This window comes from Micromys minutus, assembly GCF_963924665.1.
Source record: "Micromys minutus genome assembly, chromosome: 29".
Classification (NCBI taxonomy): Eukaryota; Metazoa; Chordata; class Mammalia; order Rodentia; family Muridae; genus Micromys; species Micromys minutus.
Window position 1 is genome coordinate 6,211,904 of NC_137964.1, and position 20,066 is coordinate 6,231,969.

The following is a 20,066-nucleotide window of genomic DNA, read 5'->3' on the forward strand; positions in this document are numbered from 1 at the left end:
AATGAATAACATTTTTCATTAATGTGTGAAAAATGGAATCTGACAGCAGAGCTTAGCATGTTTCCAATGCTTCATATTTTTGCTTTATGCTTCATATTTCTTTTAAATCATGGAAGTGTTCTCCCAACTCAGAACTTGTTTGAAAATTCCTCCCCACCTGAGTCACATGCTGAACTACTGAAGAAACTCATCTTGTCTCATTACTGTGGATTCCTAAACCAGGAACCTCTAGTAGTTCTGAGCTGTGGTGTTCATTGTGCTGTATTTTTTTAAAATCATAGAAATAAATTCCATACCATTTTGGGATTTTTTAAAATATGGTTTTATGTTTTTGACATAAAAATTTTAAAACAATTTTATAGCCAGATTTATTATTTGCATTTTGTTTCATTTTTAAACCATTAGATCTTCTCATAAAAGCACTTAACAAATTTATACTTATTTTATTTAAAAATTATAACCATATCTCATAGGTGGTAAACATGATAGATAATGTTTTTACATTTGTTGTCTTTTGGCTAAATGTTTATGGCAGAATGTTATAGTTCAGTGAAGAAACCCATTTTAAGAGAAACTAAGTAACATAGTACAAAGAGTCAGTGGAGAGGTTGGAACCCGTGCTTTTTCAGACTTGGTCTCTCACTTCTACTATTGTCCTGAATTAGCAGTATAATTGTTTGTGTAACTGTAACTGAGCTTCTGCCAGGAAACTTCATTTTGAGAATGCCAGTGATCAAAGTGTAGCAGCTATGGGCTGTAGCTTAGTCATAACTTGCACTATTAAAAACCTAGATTTTTTTTTTTTTTTTTTTTTTTTTTTTTGTGGTTTATTGAAGTGACATCAAGTTATCTTCCTGAGACTTTTTTTCATTGATTTATTGATTTTGACATTATACCTTGGGTTTTTCCCCCCCACTTATGAAAACCAGTTAAAAATTAGTAATAACATCTCTGTTTTGAGGCTTTGTTTTCTACTTAATTAACTTATTTTTTGATTGTTTTATGCATGTATATAGTGAATTTTAAGTTACTTTTACTTCTTATACTTTGTCTTTTCTTCTTCCATTGAATCCTTCTTTTTCAATAGTCTCCTCCCTGTTTCCTTATCTTTTCTGTTGTGAGCCATTGAGTTTAATTTTTGGGATTTCTTGTCTGAGCGTGGCTGGGTGGTCATTTACTGGCACAGTCCTCCTTCTCAGTGGCTATATCACTGTAGAAAATGACATTCCTTTTTCCAGCGATCATTCACTGCCAATAATTCCTCAGGAAGGAGTGGAGATGCCTGAGCTCTTTCCTCTTCCTTGATGAAATGTTAGGTCCAGTCTTATTAGGTCGCCATAGCTGCATTGAATTCATGAGTGAATAGCCATGTCTTAATCAGAAGGGTTTTTGGTTTTGTGTTTTGTTTTTTTAGTTTATCTCTTTATTTGGGGTCTACACATATTCTCTCTCTCTCTCTCTCTCTCTCTCTCTCTCTCTCTCTCTCTCTCTCTCTCTCTCTCTCTCTCTCTCTTCTCTCTCTCTTTCTCTCTCTCTCTCTCTGTTTGGAGCTGTATTCCTTGGAGTTGTAGATGGTTATCTTGGTTCTGGGAACCAACCAACTTGTGTCCTTCTTGAGAGCAAATGTTTTTAAACTAGAGCCCAGTCCCCTTCCTTTTAAAAAAACGTTAGGTGTGTTTTGCCTGCATGTGTGTATGTATACTGTGTGCTTACTCGTGCCCATAGAGGCCGGAAGGGGGCATTTGGAGATCGGAAAAACTAGAGTTGCAGATGATTGAGAACCATTTTTGTGGGTACTGGAAACTGATCTCAGGTCCTCTGGAAGAGCAACAAGTGCTCTTAACCCATGAGTCATCCCGCCATTTAAGTGAAAGATAGTATAAACACAAATTTACTGTGTTTTTGGTAGTAACACATGCCCAGTGAAACTATAAAGCTAGAAAAGCCAAACACTTGTTACTTGGGATGGCAATCTCAGCAGTCAGTCAGTTATTTTCTGTAGTGATTACTTTAAATTTATGGTGACTTAATCTGAGCATAAATATGGTGACTTAATCTGAGAGATGTAGTTAAAATCAGAAGGGAAAGCATAGGGTGTACTATTCCTGTTTTGAAAGAAACTGAACATTCCAGAATAAACATGGCAAATAATAACCTAGTTAGTGATTTTCACTTATACTTGTCTGGCCAGTTTTTATCAACTTGTTTTTTGTCATTCTTTTAAGTGTATTTAATTCTTCCTGCTGGTTCAGAACCTCTCCTCTAAAAAGATTTTCATCAGAGGACTTTGCCAGTGGCTCCATTTTCTTGTTCATTTCTTATCCTGACTACCCTTAGATGCTTTGCTTATATTTTCTCATCTTCCTTTAAAGCCTGTGTGCTTAATCTTTCAAGACTGATTACTTTCTACTGTATCTCTTTACTTCACACCTCACAATTTCTCTGTTAGAAGTTTCCTCCTCCTCCTCCTCCTCTCCCCCTCCCATCATCAACCAGTTGAAAATAAAATTCAAGCACCTCTCACCAAAGATCGTGAACACTTTTCCTGTTTTGAAGTTCACTTTTTCTTTTCTCCACATGTTCAGGTTTATCAGGTTTTTGTCTGTGTGAGAAAAGACTCTAAAGCAGCAGTTCTCAACCTGGGTGTTGAGTGACCCTCTCACAAGGGTCCCTAGGGTGATTTATATATCAGATCTTTCCTTTAGGATCCATAACAGTAGCAAAATTCTAGTTATAAAGCAGCTACAAAGTAATTTTATGGTTGGTGGTCACTGTAGCATGAGGACTTAAAGGGTAGTAGAATTGGGAAGGTTGAGAAGCACTGCTCTAGAGTAACTGGTTACACTTCAAGCTAGGTCAGAGCACTGCTTTTTGATTAGATCTTATAATGATAGCTTTTTTACCCCAACAAATAAACATTCACACCTCAAACCCCTGAAGTTCACCGTAGTTCAGCTTTTGTGTTTCTGTTTTCTTTTCTGCCAAACTGTTTCTTGTTCATTGTACTTACTTTGCCCTTAAGTTCCTGTTGCTTCAGTGTAAAGCTTTTCTTCTTTGTTTCCCTCTTGAAGTTCTTGTATGGGAACTTAAAACTTGTTGCTGTGAATAGCTGCCTTGCTTGAAGAACACATGGTTCACAGGCTTGGGTTGACATGTTTACTTACTTTTTGGGCAGGTCTACAGGTTTAGATAACTCATGAAAGTCCTGTAATTCTCATCATCTTCAGTTTCTTTTCAGCTATCCTTTGTGTGACCTGACATGCATTTTGGTGATCAAACTTAAGCTAGTGAATGACAACGTTGAGAAAGGTGTACTGCTTTGGTACTTCTTATTCATTCTTTCTTTATTGTTGTTATTATCAGTTTTGGGGAGTGGGGTCTCTCTCTATTCTGTATCTTTCACTGTCCTAGAATTGGTTACATAGGCCAGGTTGATTTTGAACTCATAGAAAGTCACTTGTCTCTGCTTCCCAAGTGTTGTGATGAGAGGCCAGTGCCACGAAGCCCAGCTTCTTTGATTCTGTAATTTTTTTTCCCCTCATCCTTTGGTGTCCCAACCCTGAACCTGTTTGACGGTGAGCATTGAAATAGGTACACAGCATGGGTTGGGTACTGAGGAGATGGCCACACAGCGCAGGTGCTGGGATTAAAGCTGTGCACGACCACACCTGGGAGAATAAATGTTTGCCTTCTATACAGTGCACATAGTACCACTTCTTAGGGATAAGAACTACTAAGGTTTTCCTGCTGATGAACTGAAGGATGAAAATTAGATAGTATATGTTACTGTTGTATTAAATATAATAACAGTGGAGTTCTCCACATTCGACAAATGGAAGACTGCTGTAGGAAAAAAAATATCCTGTTTTAATTCATTGAGATCTTCTAAATCCCGAGATTATTCTTATCATACCGTCTGCTTTTATCTCTGCTTTTTGATAGTGGTACCTCGCCTGTTTTTTGGTTGGTTGGTTTGTTTTTTGTTTTTTTCATGATTTCTGACCTATCTATACCTCTCACTTAAGTATCTGAACATCGTATTGGATACTTTTAAGAGCTGTTGCTGACCTCCCTTTCTGGGTCATTCAGTCTACACACACTGTATTTTACTTGGATGGGCTCTTGCTTTTCTTGGGAGGGAGGTGGTTCATAAAACACACACCCTGAAACATGTTACTGAGTCTCTGTAGCTGTTTTCCTGGATCATTGTAAGTGGAACCTGAAAATGTTTCTTTTCTCTCAGGAGATAGTGCTAATAAGGCCTTCCCTGTGAGCACTGTTGAATATCTGGAGAAAATAGACACAGCTCACTGTTCTCTAATAGTTCTTAGTTAAAAGTTTTTCTATTTTTTGGGTGATTTTCTTTAATCTGCTTGTTCTTTTCCATTGGATTGTGCACTATTTGAAACTAGGCTTTTTGTTTGTTTGTTTATTCACAGTATTTTGGTCATTTGTAAACATCACTTTGATTTTCTTTTATGGAACAGTATGTAATTTTGTAGTAATTATTCTTAAAACCATGTGTATATACAGGTGTCTGTCATGGATGCATGGGTACACATATATACTTACGTGTGTGCTTATGGAGCCAGAAGTTGACATTGGTCTCATTCTTTGTACCTGTTTGCTTTATTTTAGTTTTTAAAAGATTTTATTTTATGTGTATGGTTGTTTGTATGCATGTATGGATGTGTGCCACCTGTGTGGTTGGTGACCATGTTTCATCTTACAAGAATCTAGTGCCTGTTTGAATGACAGGATTGAGAGATGTAAAGTTCTACAATTTTTTTTTTTTTGTGGTATTAGAGATTAGAATTTGCCTAAAAGTACTGATGAATTAAAACCATATTCATTCTGCCTCAGAGTTTTAAAATAGTATGAACCATAAGTTTTGCGCATTACTGTGATAGTATCTTACCTGATAAAATGATGAAATGCGTATAAACTGTTGGGTGTGTGCTGGATCTGGCATGGCTGCATAGGAGGTGTGACACAGTTCCTGCCCCTGGAGCATCACCAGGCCGTTGATCTTCACAGTCCTTGCGTGTGCTGATGATTGCTGTTGTCCTGAAGCTGATCTGCTGTCTTTACTACTTTACTTTCAGTCTCTTTCTGGGGAATATACTTTCCCCATTACTTGAAGCTAACCATCCTTAGTAACTGAAACAGATGCAGTTCTCGGAGTGAGGAATGGAGGTGGCTATGAGGCTGTGGAGGATGAGGAGCAGGCCTTCTGCTTGTCCTTTAGGGCCATGGGAAAGGATCCAAACAACATAACCACAAAGGCCATCAAAGCCTACATGGTCCTTTGTAGAAATAGTTCACTGCCAGACTTGGCCTTGAACTTGGAATCATGAGACTCATGTACCCTCCGGTCCAATGACTGCTGTATTAATTAGCCAGGGTAAACGTGGGGACATCAAGGATAGAGAAAGTGGTTTCAAGAAGAAAAGGCATGGATAGGAAAAAAAAGGAATCTATAGAGTAATGCAAGTGAATGATAGACTGGCTTATCTTATAGGAGAACGACTTGTGTATAACTTAGAAACAAATGGTACTAGAAGGAGAGTGCATGAGGCTATGGGATTGCAGGATGAGGAAACAGAGTAGAGAATTAAAAGATGATGTTGAAGCATAGAAAAAGTTAGTGCTTTGTTCTTCTGGCTACTTGAAGAATTGGATTTGATAATGCCTGCAGAGATTACAGAGCTAACCATGTTACTCAACATAAATTTTAAAACTTTGTAAGGAATCATTTTAATATTGTGAGTATGTCATCTTTCTGTTTTACATGAAAATAGTTACTAAAGACTGCTGTCTGCTGTACCAAGAAACCGCAAGAGCTGTGCCCAGCTACCCATGAAGAACAGGCTGTGTAAAAACTATAAGGAAGTGTGCTTTTGCTTTGTGTTTAGTTTCTGCTCTAAGGAAGCAATGGTTGAGACTGTTGAGCTGGGATTCATAGAATTATGTAAATTTAAGAATTTTAAAAGTGATTAACAATGACTAAAGCCTTGCTGATGCAATTTTAAAAAATAAAAGACTGGGTTTAGGTTTGGTCAGAAAGGAAAATGATGAGAATCCTCAGGGACCAGAGAGAGCACCTGAACTGACTGACAGCTTGTATCCACTACTGACTGAGCCAATACTGAGTCAGCACCGCTCCCATTTCCGCCTTTCTCAGGACCCTCATGCTGAGGCTGCAGGTTTGTGAGAGGATCCACTTGATTTCACTGTCTACTTGTCAGTGTCTCCTTTGATGGAACTTGACCCTCTTGAGAAGTATTTCATAGAAGGCTCACATTACAGAAGGATCACAAATCCTTCTGTGACTGCTACCTTTCTCTAACTAGTGCTTCTTTTAAGAGCACAGAGAAGTTTTGGAAGCTCGTTAGATATGTTTAGTTAGGTTTTCAATTACTCACTAGGTTCTAGTGTAACTTTAGGTTTCGTCTTTAATGTCCAGGAATGGGAACACTTGTAGATTTTGATGGGATAGATTGGAATTAATAAATGTAAGCCTTTGCTTATATTAGGTTATATATTATTAGATTAGGGTTCCTTGGGACTTTGGAGAATTAGAGAACTGTAGTGTAACTGCAGCAGCCTTAAAGTGAATGCAGTGCTCTCTGCCTCCATCCCCTCGACACCCTCTCCACCTCACCCATTTCATTCTCCTGACTACCCAACTTGCTGTTTCCTGGTAAGTAATGACTGGTGGCCCCGTGAAACTCTTATTTCAGACCCTTTGTTGCAGTGGTTTGTGTTCTCTCCTTATACTGTGTGCCTTGGAATCTGTCTTTATTGCTGTTCGAAAATCTTTCATTTGGCTTTTCAAGAACTTCTTCCTCTCATCTTTGCCCATCTTTTTATTATTAGGAAGAAAAGTTGAGACTCTGTAAAGAGACCTAGGTCTTTTGCCCTGTTCCTGCTTACTACCAAAGTCTGCTGAAAGATCATGCCCCTCAGGCTTCCCTGCCTTCAAGCCTCCTTTTTGGACATTGACATTATGTGATGTACCCTTTATGTTCAATTTGGTTTAACTAACTTGTCCTTTTGTATTTAAACCACTCTATAGTCTTCGGTCATAGCATTAGACACCTGATTTCCCCTAGAATTTAACTGTACTAAATTATTTATATTATAGCCATTTAGGCAAATTGTAGGTAGTATAGTGTAGGTACTTACGTTAAGAGTCATGGATGTTATGGGCTCTTGGGAATATAGCCCTCCATTTGGAATTTGTTCTCTTGTGAAGTTCTGTTCTGTGAGCTTCGAAGCACAGTACCTATGTCTGTGCCTGCAGTGCCAGCCACAGTGCCCAGAATTGCTCATGTACTGTTAAATGACCAAACCCTTATGAGTGAGTATTAGCCAAGTACATTGTTGGCCTGTGAATTCTGAAATGTAGAGCTTTATATATTTTGTTAACCTTTTTGTTGGTATAGCTTTATGACAAAATGTCGTGGAAAAAAATTGAAAGTCTTAATGTATTTTGTGGATTAAATATAGCTGAATTCTTGATTAGACAAAGTACTTCTAAATGAATCTGCTTTTTTGTGGAGTGGGACAGAGAAGGTTAACTGTTAGTTGTTGTGGATAGAACACACACAGTTACTGTAGAAGTTGTACCTGCATGGAACATTCTTATTTGAATACTTGGGGTACTGGCTTCCTGGATGGCATACTACTGAGATTCCCTCTGACAGCAAGCTAGAAGGCATGCTTTGTGACTGGGAGGAGGATTGGGAGCACATTGATGTCTAAGTAACTGCAGAGGCTTTGAAGAAGGTGGTCCTAGGTGTGAAGTTCTTTCTTGTATGTACAGTGAAAGTCTTCTTTAAAGTGTTCTATTGTACTTGGATTGCTGGGACACCACTGTTCATGTGCACTGTGCACGTGAAGACATGTACATAAAATAGAATGGTATGTGTGGCTTTGTGATTTATTATCTTAAACTACCAATTAAAACTTTCTCAAGTGTGTCTGCTTTTGAAAATATTCGGATGTGAGAGAAGTACAAAAAAGAAATTTAAAAAATGTGTTCAGAAATATTCGGATGTGAGAGAAGTACAAAAAAGAAATTTAAAAAATGTGTTCAGCCTTCTCACAGCCTAGTGACAGCATTCTTTCTGATACTTTAGTGACAAATCCTTATACTTGTCATATATACTTTCCATCCTCCTTGTAAACATGACCAGCCCACTTTTAAACACAGCAGTTTATCCTTTCCTATGCTTTAAAATTTTTTATCTTGTCTTCTGCTATCCATGCTAGTTAAAGTGCATCAGCTTACATAGCACTGCTGTCTGGACCGTAATCCTAACTGCCAGATTCCTGTTGGTGTTTGTTATTTCTCTTTTCCTTTCCCCTAAAGCAGAGTGAATATAGGCTTATTAAGAAAAAGTTGGAGGGGCTACAGGAAAGAAATACCTGTTACTTAACTTTTGTCTTAGTCACTGTGCTATCTTTGTGACGAGACACCATGCGTTTTACTTAAGTGGTAAAACTTGGCTTGAATAATCTACAAGTTTTGATTGATCTTTTGATCTTAAGTTAACCATATTTGTATATGATTTAAACAAGGAGAACTAGTAAACCACTAAGTTAAAAAAGCATCTTGTGAAAATAAAGACTTGAAGGCTTTGATTAGCCTTTGTTTTCTCTTTTCCATTTACTCTGTTCCTTTTTTGTGTGTTTTACTTCTAAAAACCAAAGACTGTGAGTAGCACTATACAGATACTCATATTCAAGGCTTCATCTTTTCATGCTTTTAAAGGACATTTTAGCAAGACAAAATTCCCCGGCTTATCTCCCTACCCCCCATGTACTCACAAGAATACTTTTCAGAGCTTGCATGAAGGCAGAAAAGGTCTTGTTTTCACCAGGCAACATAAGTAAGATTTGTAATTCATGAAGTATTGAATGGGTTAGGGCATTCTCCACAGTCCTGGGACCAAATTGGGCTTAGAGTGAATGTTATTCCAGATCCACTAATCAGGATTAAAGCAAGACTATAAAGGACCTGTCTTAACTACATATTAAGCAATTTAAGCACAAAAGGAAACACAAGTTAAAAGTATGTCTATGAATATAGCATCAAACAAGATAAAAGAATAATTTATCATTCTGTTCACCAAAAAAAAAAAAAAAAAAAAAAGGCAAAGCAAGAAAGACTCATACAGAGAATTTGTAATCAAAACCTGCAGAAGTGATGCCCAAGTAGTTACCAAAACAAAATATCAAAACAGTTATTTAATCCTATTCCAAATGTTTGGAAAGCTGGAGGGAAGAAAAACATGTCAGTATAAATACAGAAGATGAGTTAAGCTTCTAGATAAGGAAATTGAAGTTTTAGAACTTAAAGCTAGTGTCTGAAAAGAGATTGGACAACCCGCCACCCCATCCCAGCAGTGGGCAAAGAGACACCTTATTGGTGGTGGTGTTCTTATATTAGTCAGAGGCAGAGCAGATGGCAGTCCTTTGTTTGTTTTAGCTTGATGCCTGGCTTAGTGGCCAGTGTCGTCTTATGCCTAGGAATCATAAAAATCAAATCAAATCAAGACTAGGCAGTGTGGCTTGGGAGGAAGACAGAGACCTGCGAACTGCACTCCAGAGCACAGCACGGGCAGGCCATAGGCATCCAATAGTCATCATATGGATTAAGAGTCACCCAGGGGCTCACCAGCTGCACAGCCTACAGTGGGAGTCACCACAGCTTGCATGTATGTGATAGTGTGGGAGAGAAAGAGAAGTGGGGCGGCTTGAGCATTATGAGGAGAGATGGAACTGGAGATTCAGGTGGAGAAGAGTCTGCTGTGAGTGCCCAGTCCTGCTAGTGGCTTTGCCTAACTGGCTTCCTCACTGGATACAGCTCTCTGAAGAGCTGACCCCTCCACTCCCCTGCTGTGAGGTACCCCATGGGAGGGGGATGCATTCTGCCCTAGCCATGTGTGAGGCCTTTGGTATGGCTGACCGCAGGGTCATGAGAGTGGGTGAGCTGTCCCTGCCCCTCCCTGGCTGCAACACTTGAGTAAGCCCTCAGCACTTGGTTCAATGTGCCTTGTACTTCACCAGCAGAGTAGGGTTGGCTTTGGTTGATGGGGTGTACCAGCCAGGAGGGTAAGAGTTCAGGAGAGCTGTCCCTGCTGCTCATCTGCCTTGAGGTGGCATGGGTGTGAGGGGTGATGCCCCTGCTTGTGGCAATCAGGAGAACTGGCCCTGAGGTGGGTATGAGAGTGGGTAAGTTGGCACTGTTCCTTGCTGGCTGCAGCACTCAGAAGAGTGGGCCAGGCACTTCATCTGGGCAGCATAGTACAACTGGCCTTGTCACTGGTCTGTATGAGGCGGCATGAGTGTGGGAGTGAGAACTGGCCCTGTGGTCACAAGAACAAGAGCGCTGTCCTTGTCCCCTCTACTGGCTATAGCACCTGGGAAAGCTGGTCCTGCACCTGGCCTGGGCAACACAGTGGAACTGACCCTGGTGGTAAAGGCATGCGTGAGCCAATCCCAGAGGTATGCGTGAGAGCCGGAGAAAGGGCCCAGCTCCTTGCAGATTCCAGTGTGTGGGAGAATGTGCCCTATACTTTGGATGGGCAACACAGTAGAGCTGGCTCTGGAAGTGTGGGTGCCAGCGAGCTGGCCTTGGGGGCATGAGAATAGGAGAGTTGGCTCTGTCTCTTGTCAATGTGGTGGTGTGGCATTGGGTGACCTAGTCAGAGAGCAGTGGTAGAGAGCCTGCCCTGGTGGTGTGGAAAGCTGTCAGGCTGACCAGCTGAGCTACCACCCAGGCCCAGGTCCAGGGCTCTGAATTAATTGACTCATCTCAAAATCTGTATCATCTGTAAACTGTTGAGATTTGTGCTATTCCATAGCCGCAGGATCTTCATGACACAGAAGGAGTTCCCATAAGGACCCAATATTGAAACCAGAAACCAGAGATCTCGAACCAGATCAGTGACCCATTACAATGAACATTTGCAAGTGAAGAAGTGTAGACAGAGGGATGTCTGTGGGACACTCTGTGACACACTTTAGCTTCCATGATGAGATGTTTTCTATGCTTTGTTTTTGTTGTTTGAGTTGTATTTTGTGGGCAAAGGGTAGATATGAGGGAATGGAGAAATGAGTGGGAATGGGGTGTATGATGTGAATCTCAACAAATCAATAAAAGTTAAAGACTGGATAGGAATGATGGGAGGTTGGAATAGACTTAAAGACCATATATTTATTAAAAAAGAGGTATGAGGCACCATCAGTTGCTTTAACATAGTATAGTAGTATCTTTAATATATAGGAAGAAAAAAAATACCATACCAAAGTTCTGCATTTGGGGAAAAATATGAAAATGTAGTCAAATGAACGCTTGTAGAACTTGGTGACACTCAAGGTAGATTTGTAGTTTAGCTAAAAACCATCACATTAGGCCTAATTCTATGATTTTGGAGATTTGCTGTGGTTTTGTAAGATGTTGCCTTTGGTAAAAGGCAGTCTCTCTTGTAACTCGTTACTTCAAATGAAAAATTCTCAAAAAGCAAAACAGCAAGTGCTGTCTATTGGTAGAACCCTGTCTAGTATGTGCAAGGCTGGTCTGCAAAAACAAATGAGATTTTTTTCAGACACCCAAAAGTGGGAGAGTCAAGATCTGTAGCCCCAACATAGAGTTAGATAGTAGTATTGTGGGTAGGATGCCTGCTGGGCTGCATAACCAGACCGGGAGTAAAAACAAACAAAAATATTACTACTAGATATATTTTAATAAAGACGGAAGTAAGTACTTTCCACAGAAGTAAATCCCCATGGGTCTTCTTCTCTACAGAATCTGAATAACTACACCAGGTGCAAAAATGGTGTGAGTAATCACAGGAAATACATGGCTCATTTCTTTTTGAAAGTGAGTTTGGCTGTTCAAAATCACTTACCGACTCTGTAGGATTTATAACTTAAAAAAAAAGACAATAGTAAAAGTCTGCAGGGAAAAATGGAAAAGAAATGATACTTTTCTTCTGTTATATCTGAGATAATAATTGAGCTGAATGATAGTGTTATGGACTGGATTATGTCCCTCTATCCTCCATTCACATACGTTGATGCTTAACTAACTCCTCACATGACTATATGTGGAGATGAGGCCTTTTGGAGATTATTAAGGCTGAATGAGGTCATAGAGTAGAACCCTCAGCCAGTGTAATTGTTAGTCTTATAATAAAGGGATGGATACCAGGGATCTGGTGTACAGAGAGAGTAAAGATATGAGGAGCTACAGTGAGAAAAGCAGCTGTCTAGAAGAGAGAGCCTCAGGAAAAACCTCTGGTGGTAGATACCACCTAGATCTTGGAAGTCTACCTTGTGAGACTTAAATGGATTATTTCTGTTTGTAGTGCCCAGTGTTTGGTTATGGCAGCCTCAGCAAACGTAAGACAGTTTGTGAAAATCTAAAGGTACTTGAAAACCTGGGGCTGGAGAGATGGCTTAGCGGTTAAGAGCACTGACTGCTCTTCCTGAGTTCAATTCCCAGCAACCACATGGTGGCTCACAACCATCTCTAATGAGATCTGATGCCCTCTTCTGGTGTGTCTGATGATAGCTACAGTGTACTCATATAAAGAAAAAAAATGGAAAAGAAAACCTGAGGGAAGTACACCAGTAGAGCAGAATTTTAGCTTAATTTATTAAGAGATAAATGAAAAAATACTCAGGGTCAGGATGGGGGCTGCTCAGATGGAAACAGATATCAGGTGATGGCTTTAAATCCAACCCTGTTTCTAATGGTATTAAATCTACATTGTCTGAACATCACTTGGGACACAGTGGATCTCTGAGTTGGAGTCAGCCTGATCTACAGTGAGTTCTAGGACAGCCAGGGATACACAGAGAAATACTGTCTCAAAAAAAAAAAAAAAAAAAAAAAAAAAAAAAAATCCCAAAACAAACAAACAAGCGTGTGAGTGGGAGAATTACAGAGTCCATTTCTAGGTGTGGTGGCACACTGTCAGCTTGACGCCAGCTGCTCTACAGAGCTAGTTCTAGGCCAGGCATGGGTACATAGTGAGACCCCGTCTTACACACTAAACCTAATACATTGAGGGCTCATCTAATTAATCAAGTTTCTGTCATTCAGATATTGTCCACTTCATATTGTCTGTCTTGGTGCTCACGTGCATGTGTGCATGTGCGTGTGTGCGTGCCTGCATGCGCTGATGTGAAGAGCAATATGCTTCACACATGCTCATTTGTCTTTCGTTTTTAACAGTATGTGGGTAGGTGTGGAATGTGACATCAGGGTGGATACCAGCAGAGGTCAGAGCATCAGATCCCTGAGCCAGAATTACAGGTAGCTGTGGCTGCCCTACGTAGGTACTGGAACTTGTACCTTAGTAATGTAAAAAGCAGCAAGTGCTCTTAATCACAGGCATTTCTCCAGCCCCTGCCCCATCCCCAAATTTTCTTTTTCCTGTGCATTTCTGCTGAGTTTGTTGAGGTATGACTTACTGTTTTGTTTTTAAAGCTGAAGCTACAATCACTTATTGTAAAACCCATCTTTCCAAACTGAGACATTTGTTTTAGTAAGCTCCAATTACTACTCACTTAGTGGCATCCTATATCTTTGGATGTATATCCATTCAGTTTGAAACGCTGTCCAATCTCTTTACCTGTTTCTCTTTGAAATTCTATCAGGCTTTGTCATCCATTATTAGCTAAATCAATAATAAAGAATGATATGTCTGTCCTCTTAATAGCTAAACGATACACTGCATCTCTTGATAGTATAACCTTTAGTCCTGTTATGTTCCAAAGTCTAACTTGCACCATATAATATATAGATGTCCTAACTTTTTAAAGATTTATTTGTTTGTTTGTTTGTTTATTTGTTTATTGTATGTGAGTGCACTGTCTTCAGACACACCAGAAGAGGGCATCGAATCTATTACAGATGGTTGTGAGCCACCATGTGGTTGCTGGGAATTGAACTCAGAACCTCTAGAAGAGCAGTCAGTGTTGTTCTTAACCGCTGAGCCATCTCTCCAGGCCATGTCCTAGCTTTCTTTTGAATAGGATAGTGGATCTTATAACATATATCTAATGTAGGCTTCTTTTTGTTTGTATGTCTATGCTGAATGTGTGTGATGTATTTATATTTACCTGGAGCAGGGGGTGCGTGGTGGACACACCCACTTGCAGACCAGAAGAAATGTATGAACGCCCTCTACTGCTCTGAAATGAAATGCTCTCACTGAACCTGGAGCTCACTGTTTTGTGACTATGCTGGCTGGGGTTGCCCGAAATACGTTTTTTTTTTTGTTGTTGTTGTTGTTTTGTTTTGTTTGTTTTTTAATGTAGGTGCTTAAAGATATGGTCTCAGGTCCTCATGCTTGCATAGCAAGTACTGTTTACAAACAGTGCCAGCATTCCTAGTCTCTCTAAAGCAACCTTCTTACTAGCATCATTATAGCTTTTAATATCCAATGTGAGTTTATGTGTTAATCACATTATATCCATTACACAGAGATGCTTCTCTGAGGGCTGAGAGCATCATTAATATGTGACTAAAGATACTCATTTAGAAAGCAGTTTGATACTGTAGCGAGATAATTTTGCCTCTGGGAACATAGCCATAGTCTTTGACCAAATCTATGGTACCGCATGGATTTTTCTCCTGGGGAGTGGGCCATATAGCCAATCAGAAAACAATTATCTCACAACATTCATGCCACTCTACTGTTGTACTCATGGGAAAATCTTTTCAGGCTAGTTGTTATTGTAACATGCAGGGTCCTTTGTGGGGTAAAACTTTGGATGATGTTTCTTCCCCAGCAGCCTACATATTACCTTCTAGGTCAGTACTAGTTTGATTTTTCTGTCCTGTGACTAAAACGTGTGCTGTCTTTAGCAATAGGGACTTAACTATCACGTTCTGGTGGGCAGCCAAGGGCAGTGGGAATAGCCTGTATTGTTTTGGGAAACTCCAAAACCCTGAGCAGCAACTTGAGGGGCAAAATCACAAACCTAGCCAGCATTGGGCCTATTTGGCAACCTGTGGCTTCTGGGAGGAGGCACACTGTCCCCCAAGTAGGATGACTCTAGTTATAAACTGGTGTGTGTGGGGGAGTGAGGGAGAGAGGGAGGAGAGATTTTTTTATCTGAAAGGGTATAAAGATAGGTTTCCACATCTATCTTTCCAATTTATTTAGTATTACTGCTTCCTCACCGTTGTGTCTACCTTCTCATTCTTCCCCCCACACCTTCCTCCCCATTTTCTTTCCACTTCATATTACCCATATTCTATTATCCACATCCTTTAAAATCTTTCTACTCTCCTCATACTCCCAGTGCCCTTCTCCTAGTTTTCTAGTTTTCAAGTTAAATACTGATGTCTAAAGACCCTGTGTTAGGACCCACATATGGGCAGGAAGTTGGGGCCCTTGTCTTTCTTTCTGATTTGGGGTTACCTCAATCAGTATAATTCTTTAAAATTCTATTCATTTACTTTCAGATTTTCTGATTTTCCTTTACTAAAGCTATGGGATTCTATTGTGTGTAGGTGCCACATTTTCACTATCCTGAATGCATTCTTTTATTCTATTGACTGGCTTCCTGAGCTTTTATCATGAGAATAATATGCGTTGGGGATAAAGGACATGATACTTTTCTCTTCTGCCTAACATGATCTGTCAGTAGTACCTATGTGCTTATTCTTATATATTTTTTTGAGCTTGTTATGCTCACAGCTGAACAAACTCACAAGCCATTTACTCAAGAGAAGGAACAGGAAAGATAAAGATTTTAGGACCTTTACACCTGTTTAACAGTGGATGGGCTTTTGGTTTCAGTTTGATGGCTGCAGTTTAGTGTGTTAACTTGTAAAGTTACATTGATTTTAATAAGTTCTATTGTAATGAGTTTTGGACCCTTTGATAGATGATTGTTGTAAGCACAACGAACCTTTTCATTTTTCTTTTTATAAAGACATTTAAAAATAGGCTTTTGTGGGGCTACGCAATGGCTTGGTTGGTTAAGTGCTTGCTATGCAAGCATCAGGACCTGAGTTTGGATCCCCAGCTCCCACATAATCACCAGGGTAATGACAGGCTTTTGTAATCCCAGTTCAAGGGTTGTAGAGTGATAGGATTTCTGAGGTTTACTGGCCAGCCCATTTAGCTTGTGTCAGTGAATCCAAGGTCTACATGGTATTCCCAAGTATTTACTCTCATAAGAAATACAAATACAAATACCTTCCTCTTCCAACATACTCAGAAAATACAGGTTTTAGAAAAAGTAAAAATGGATTTAAATAGGAGAAACTCAGCTTTGAAATCTGATAGTCTATTTCGATCAGTATAATTAATAGCATGATGGAGAGGGTGATTTTTAATTTTTTAGAAATATACTAATGTAAGATTTTTCCCTATCTAATTTTGTTGTCTCTCCAACAAACCTGGAATCTTGATAAGTTGCCTAAGCATTTTTCCTAGGCATTTTGTTCGTTTTTCTCCCACTTTCATTTTTTGAGACTGGGTGTTTTCTGTGTATTGCCTTGGCTGTCCTGTAATTCTCTGTGTAGAGCTGACTAGCCTCAAACTGAAGATTTACCTGCCTTTGCCTCCGAGTGCTGGGATTAAAGGCATGCATCACTATGTCTGGTGCATTTTGGGCTCTTATAAGATGTCTTTAAAATAGATTTGGCATTGACTGGTGCAGAGTAGGGCTGCCATACTTGGTGCCTCTGGTTGTCATTTACCTCCCAACTTTCATTGGCTTGCTTTCCGTTCCAGAAGTTTGGGCCATCCACTTCATGTCATTCTCTTTGGAAACGTCAGCATCTGGAGATTCATCTTTCCTTAATACCTTTATGAGATTATAGAGGGAATTTTCTTTGGAAAACATATTTTGGGCTAGGTCTGGCTATTCCTTTCAGAATTTCTTAGAAGTCTTAGATGTGGCATGAATACTTCACTGTGTACTTCCAGGATGTTCACAGTCAGCTAACTTGAGGTTAGCTCAAGTTAAGTTAGGTTAAGTTTATTTACCAGTAACATTATTTTAAAGTTTTTAATTTGTTTAGCCTATGGCTTATTTCCTTTCTGATCCAGTACTTTGTACTCTTAGATCATTCATATCAAATAAGGAAGTTGTGGTAGGCTTTATAATAACTAGTTCATCTTCTTATTTTCTATCTTGTGAGCATTCCAAGTGGACAGAAACAAGCTTTATAAATTTAATACATAGTGTCATAGTTTTTAGTAGTCCCTAATGCTAAAAGTGATATCCACCTTGAATATGTAAGGAGTTATATGGGAATGCTACTGTGAAAAGATTGCCCGTGTAATCTTACGTGGTAAGTGCTGCAATGAGTCGCTGTGGTGGTACATGGCAGGACTGTCACATTTTACACTTTGTTTTCCTTGTCCTTTGCTTCTTATATTTGCCTTAACTGTTTTCTTGACTTTGCATAATACCATATTGGGAAAATGCTTGTTCTTACAGTACAGGAAGTGATTAATTTAGAAAGAAAGGCACTTTTGATCCTTATCCTGGGAAGTAGTTTAAAGATAGAAGTTTGAAAGTTGTTGCTCCGTTTTGAAAAAGTAGCCTCAACCTCCAGTTCTCGAAAATCTATAAGGATGATTTAGAAATGATGCATGCACATTTACATTTTATGGAGGTTTAAATTCTTCACACAAACATTTTTACCTCAGATTTCATTATCACATTTCTACTAAGAAAGTTAATTATACTAAAGTAACAAAACTAAAAGGCTTAAACTCAGTAGAAGTTTTTAGTGAGTAAAAGACTGAACAATAATACCCAGTAGGGTCAAATGTCTTTATTTGGGAGCGGAAAGTGTGTTAACTTCCTATATTTGATTTTCAACTAGACACCAAATCCTACTGCAAGCGAATTTATACCTAAAGGAGGATCAACCTCCAGGCTGAGTAACGTGTCCCAGTCAAATATGTCTGCCTTCTCTCAAGTTTTCTCTCACCCATCCATGGGAAGTCCTGCTACTGCTGGATTAGCACCAGGTAAGTTGAGTAACTTTCTAGTGAGTTTCAGGTATCAGATGTGTAAGCATTGTGGGTTTTTTGTTCGTTTGTTTGTTTTTGTGTTTTTTTATTTTATTAGAACTGTAATTGTATACATGAACAATTCACTTTGCAACAAAGAACATCTGTCTTAGTCTCTCAGCCTGAAATAACTCAGAGCTGGAATAACAGCTTGTGTTGCCAGGGGGTGTTATTAGCCCCGCCCCCTCCTTTCTTGATTTCCCCACACTTGCCCACTTCCTTACCACAGCTCCTTCCATTTGGTTCCTTCCCATGGCTTCTCCTGTGGGTCTTTTTCAGTTAAGTTAGCAAACATTCTTTGCCCTGGAACGTAGTGTCAAAACTAAATGTCTGGTAAAAGTGCTTATAAACCTCCCCAGGAGGTGGGTTAACATCTTATAAAAGCATAATATAATCTACGTATCAGCCAGGTATTAATCTAGAAATTCTTAAAGAGGTTGTCTGTGCGTCATAAGTTACCGTTATATTTTGATAAAGAATCAACAGTAATGAGCCAGTTATAAAACATTTTCTTAGTTAATGCCCTGTATCAGAAATAGATATTGTATACACATCGTTGATGAGGCTACTTGAGGGTTGCTCTTGTAAAGAATTCAGGCGTCACATGTGTTAGGACTGTGGGTGCAGTACTATGCTCCCTGCAGAGGCCTTTGTAAATGAGGAGCTGGGAATATTACAAGGAATTTAAAATTTAAGAGCATTTGATTTAGAAAAGATCCCCAGCCTCTTTTGAAGCTTTCTAGTAACTTGTAGGAGTTATTTTAAAGGTTCCATATTGAGTAGCATTGGTGTCCAGTCCACAGCCCCCAACAAAATCTCACACTTCAATTTAAAGCATTAATTAGGGCTTTTTAAAAAATATCCCAGTTAACAGTTCTCAGGCACAAACTTTGTAAATGACATCTAGTTGCAGTTAGTTGCAAAAGGTTGTACCAGAGCCTCTAGGGTGAATTGATTTTAACTTACTATCCTGCATAACTACGTTACAACAGTTATAACTCTTCTTGTTACAACAGTTACAGCACTCTTCTTGTTATTAATGACAAACATAACCATTTTCTCTGGGGCTGTCAGGCGTAGGTCAGAGTATCATATCAAATAAATTCTTGACTTCAGCAGCCACTGTGTTAGGAGTGCTCGTGTGGGTAATAGTCGTCTAAGCTTAGGTACTTCCCAGAAGTGCTGGGATGAAGGTATCAGCACACTTAATACTTTTCCTTCTCCTGCCACATTGTTAATGACTTAATTCTTGAGATGAGAAAAGGAAAAACTGAGGTGTGCTTTTCTTTCAGAACATTATTTACAAAAACCCTCCAATTCTATTATTTTTCCCCCCACAAGTACATTTTTAAGGCTTGGGAAAGTGTCTCTGGTGTCTCTTAGGTTATAATCCAACATCTGATACCTCCATTGTTGTATACACATCGAACACATGAGCTGCAATTCTGAGTGTCCTGGGTTGTGGTTTACAAATTTAAGGAATAAGGATTAGGTTGGCTTTTCGGGACCCCGTACAATTTGTTTTGTTTTGTTTTTGTAAGTATGCATTTCCTCTGGTCATAGGTTTTATTATCAAAGGTTCATAGCCTTTCAAAAATTAAGAATCACTAGTTAATACCTTTCTCAGAATTGCCCTTTGAAGCACAGTCCAATAAGAATACTTTTATATAGCTGGTTTAGAGAGTGTTCTAAAGACTTGGTCTTAGCAAAGGTTTCCCTGAACTGATTTTTAGGAAGTTTGAGAAGATGCCAAGTTTATGAAATAATTTAATGCTTTTGTGCCATGAAAATAATTTATTTTAAGCATGAAAACCATTTGCTGACTTTATAAAATCACACTTTTTCTTAATAGTGTTTTGATTTTATAATAGACTTAATAAGCTAAGGAGTAGCCATTAACAAGTCGACATAACCGAAGCATGATTAAAAATGATTTCCAGGTAGTGTTCTTCATTTTTATGTGGTGTGTGGCATGTGCACTTGTTGCTTAGGGACTGAACA

General features: G+C 39.2%; 1 protein-coding gene across 3 annotated transcripts in view; it reads left to right on the forward strand.

Annotated features, from left to right (window-relative positions):
• PAN3 (poly(A) specific ribonuclease subunit PAN3) overlaps window positions 1–20,066 on the forward strand; it is a 104,791-nt gene that overhangs the window by 34,355 nt on the left and 50,370 nt on the right. For all 3 annotated transcript variants that reach the window (XR_013975605.1, XM_080940397.1, XM_080940395.1), the window contains one exon: window positions 17,876–18,023. Coding sequence is in view for 2 of the 3 variants with exons in the window: in XM_080940397.1 (XP_080796523.1) it covers window positions 17,876–18,023 (148 nt within the window). In the remaining variant the exon portion in view is untranslated. The remainder of the gene's footprint in view (window positions 1–17,875; window positions 18,024–20,066) is intronic.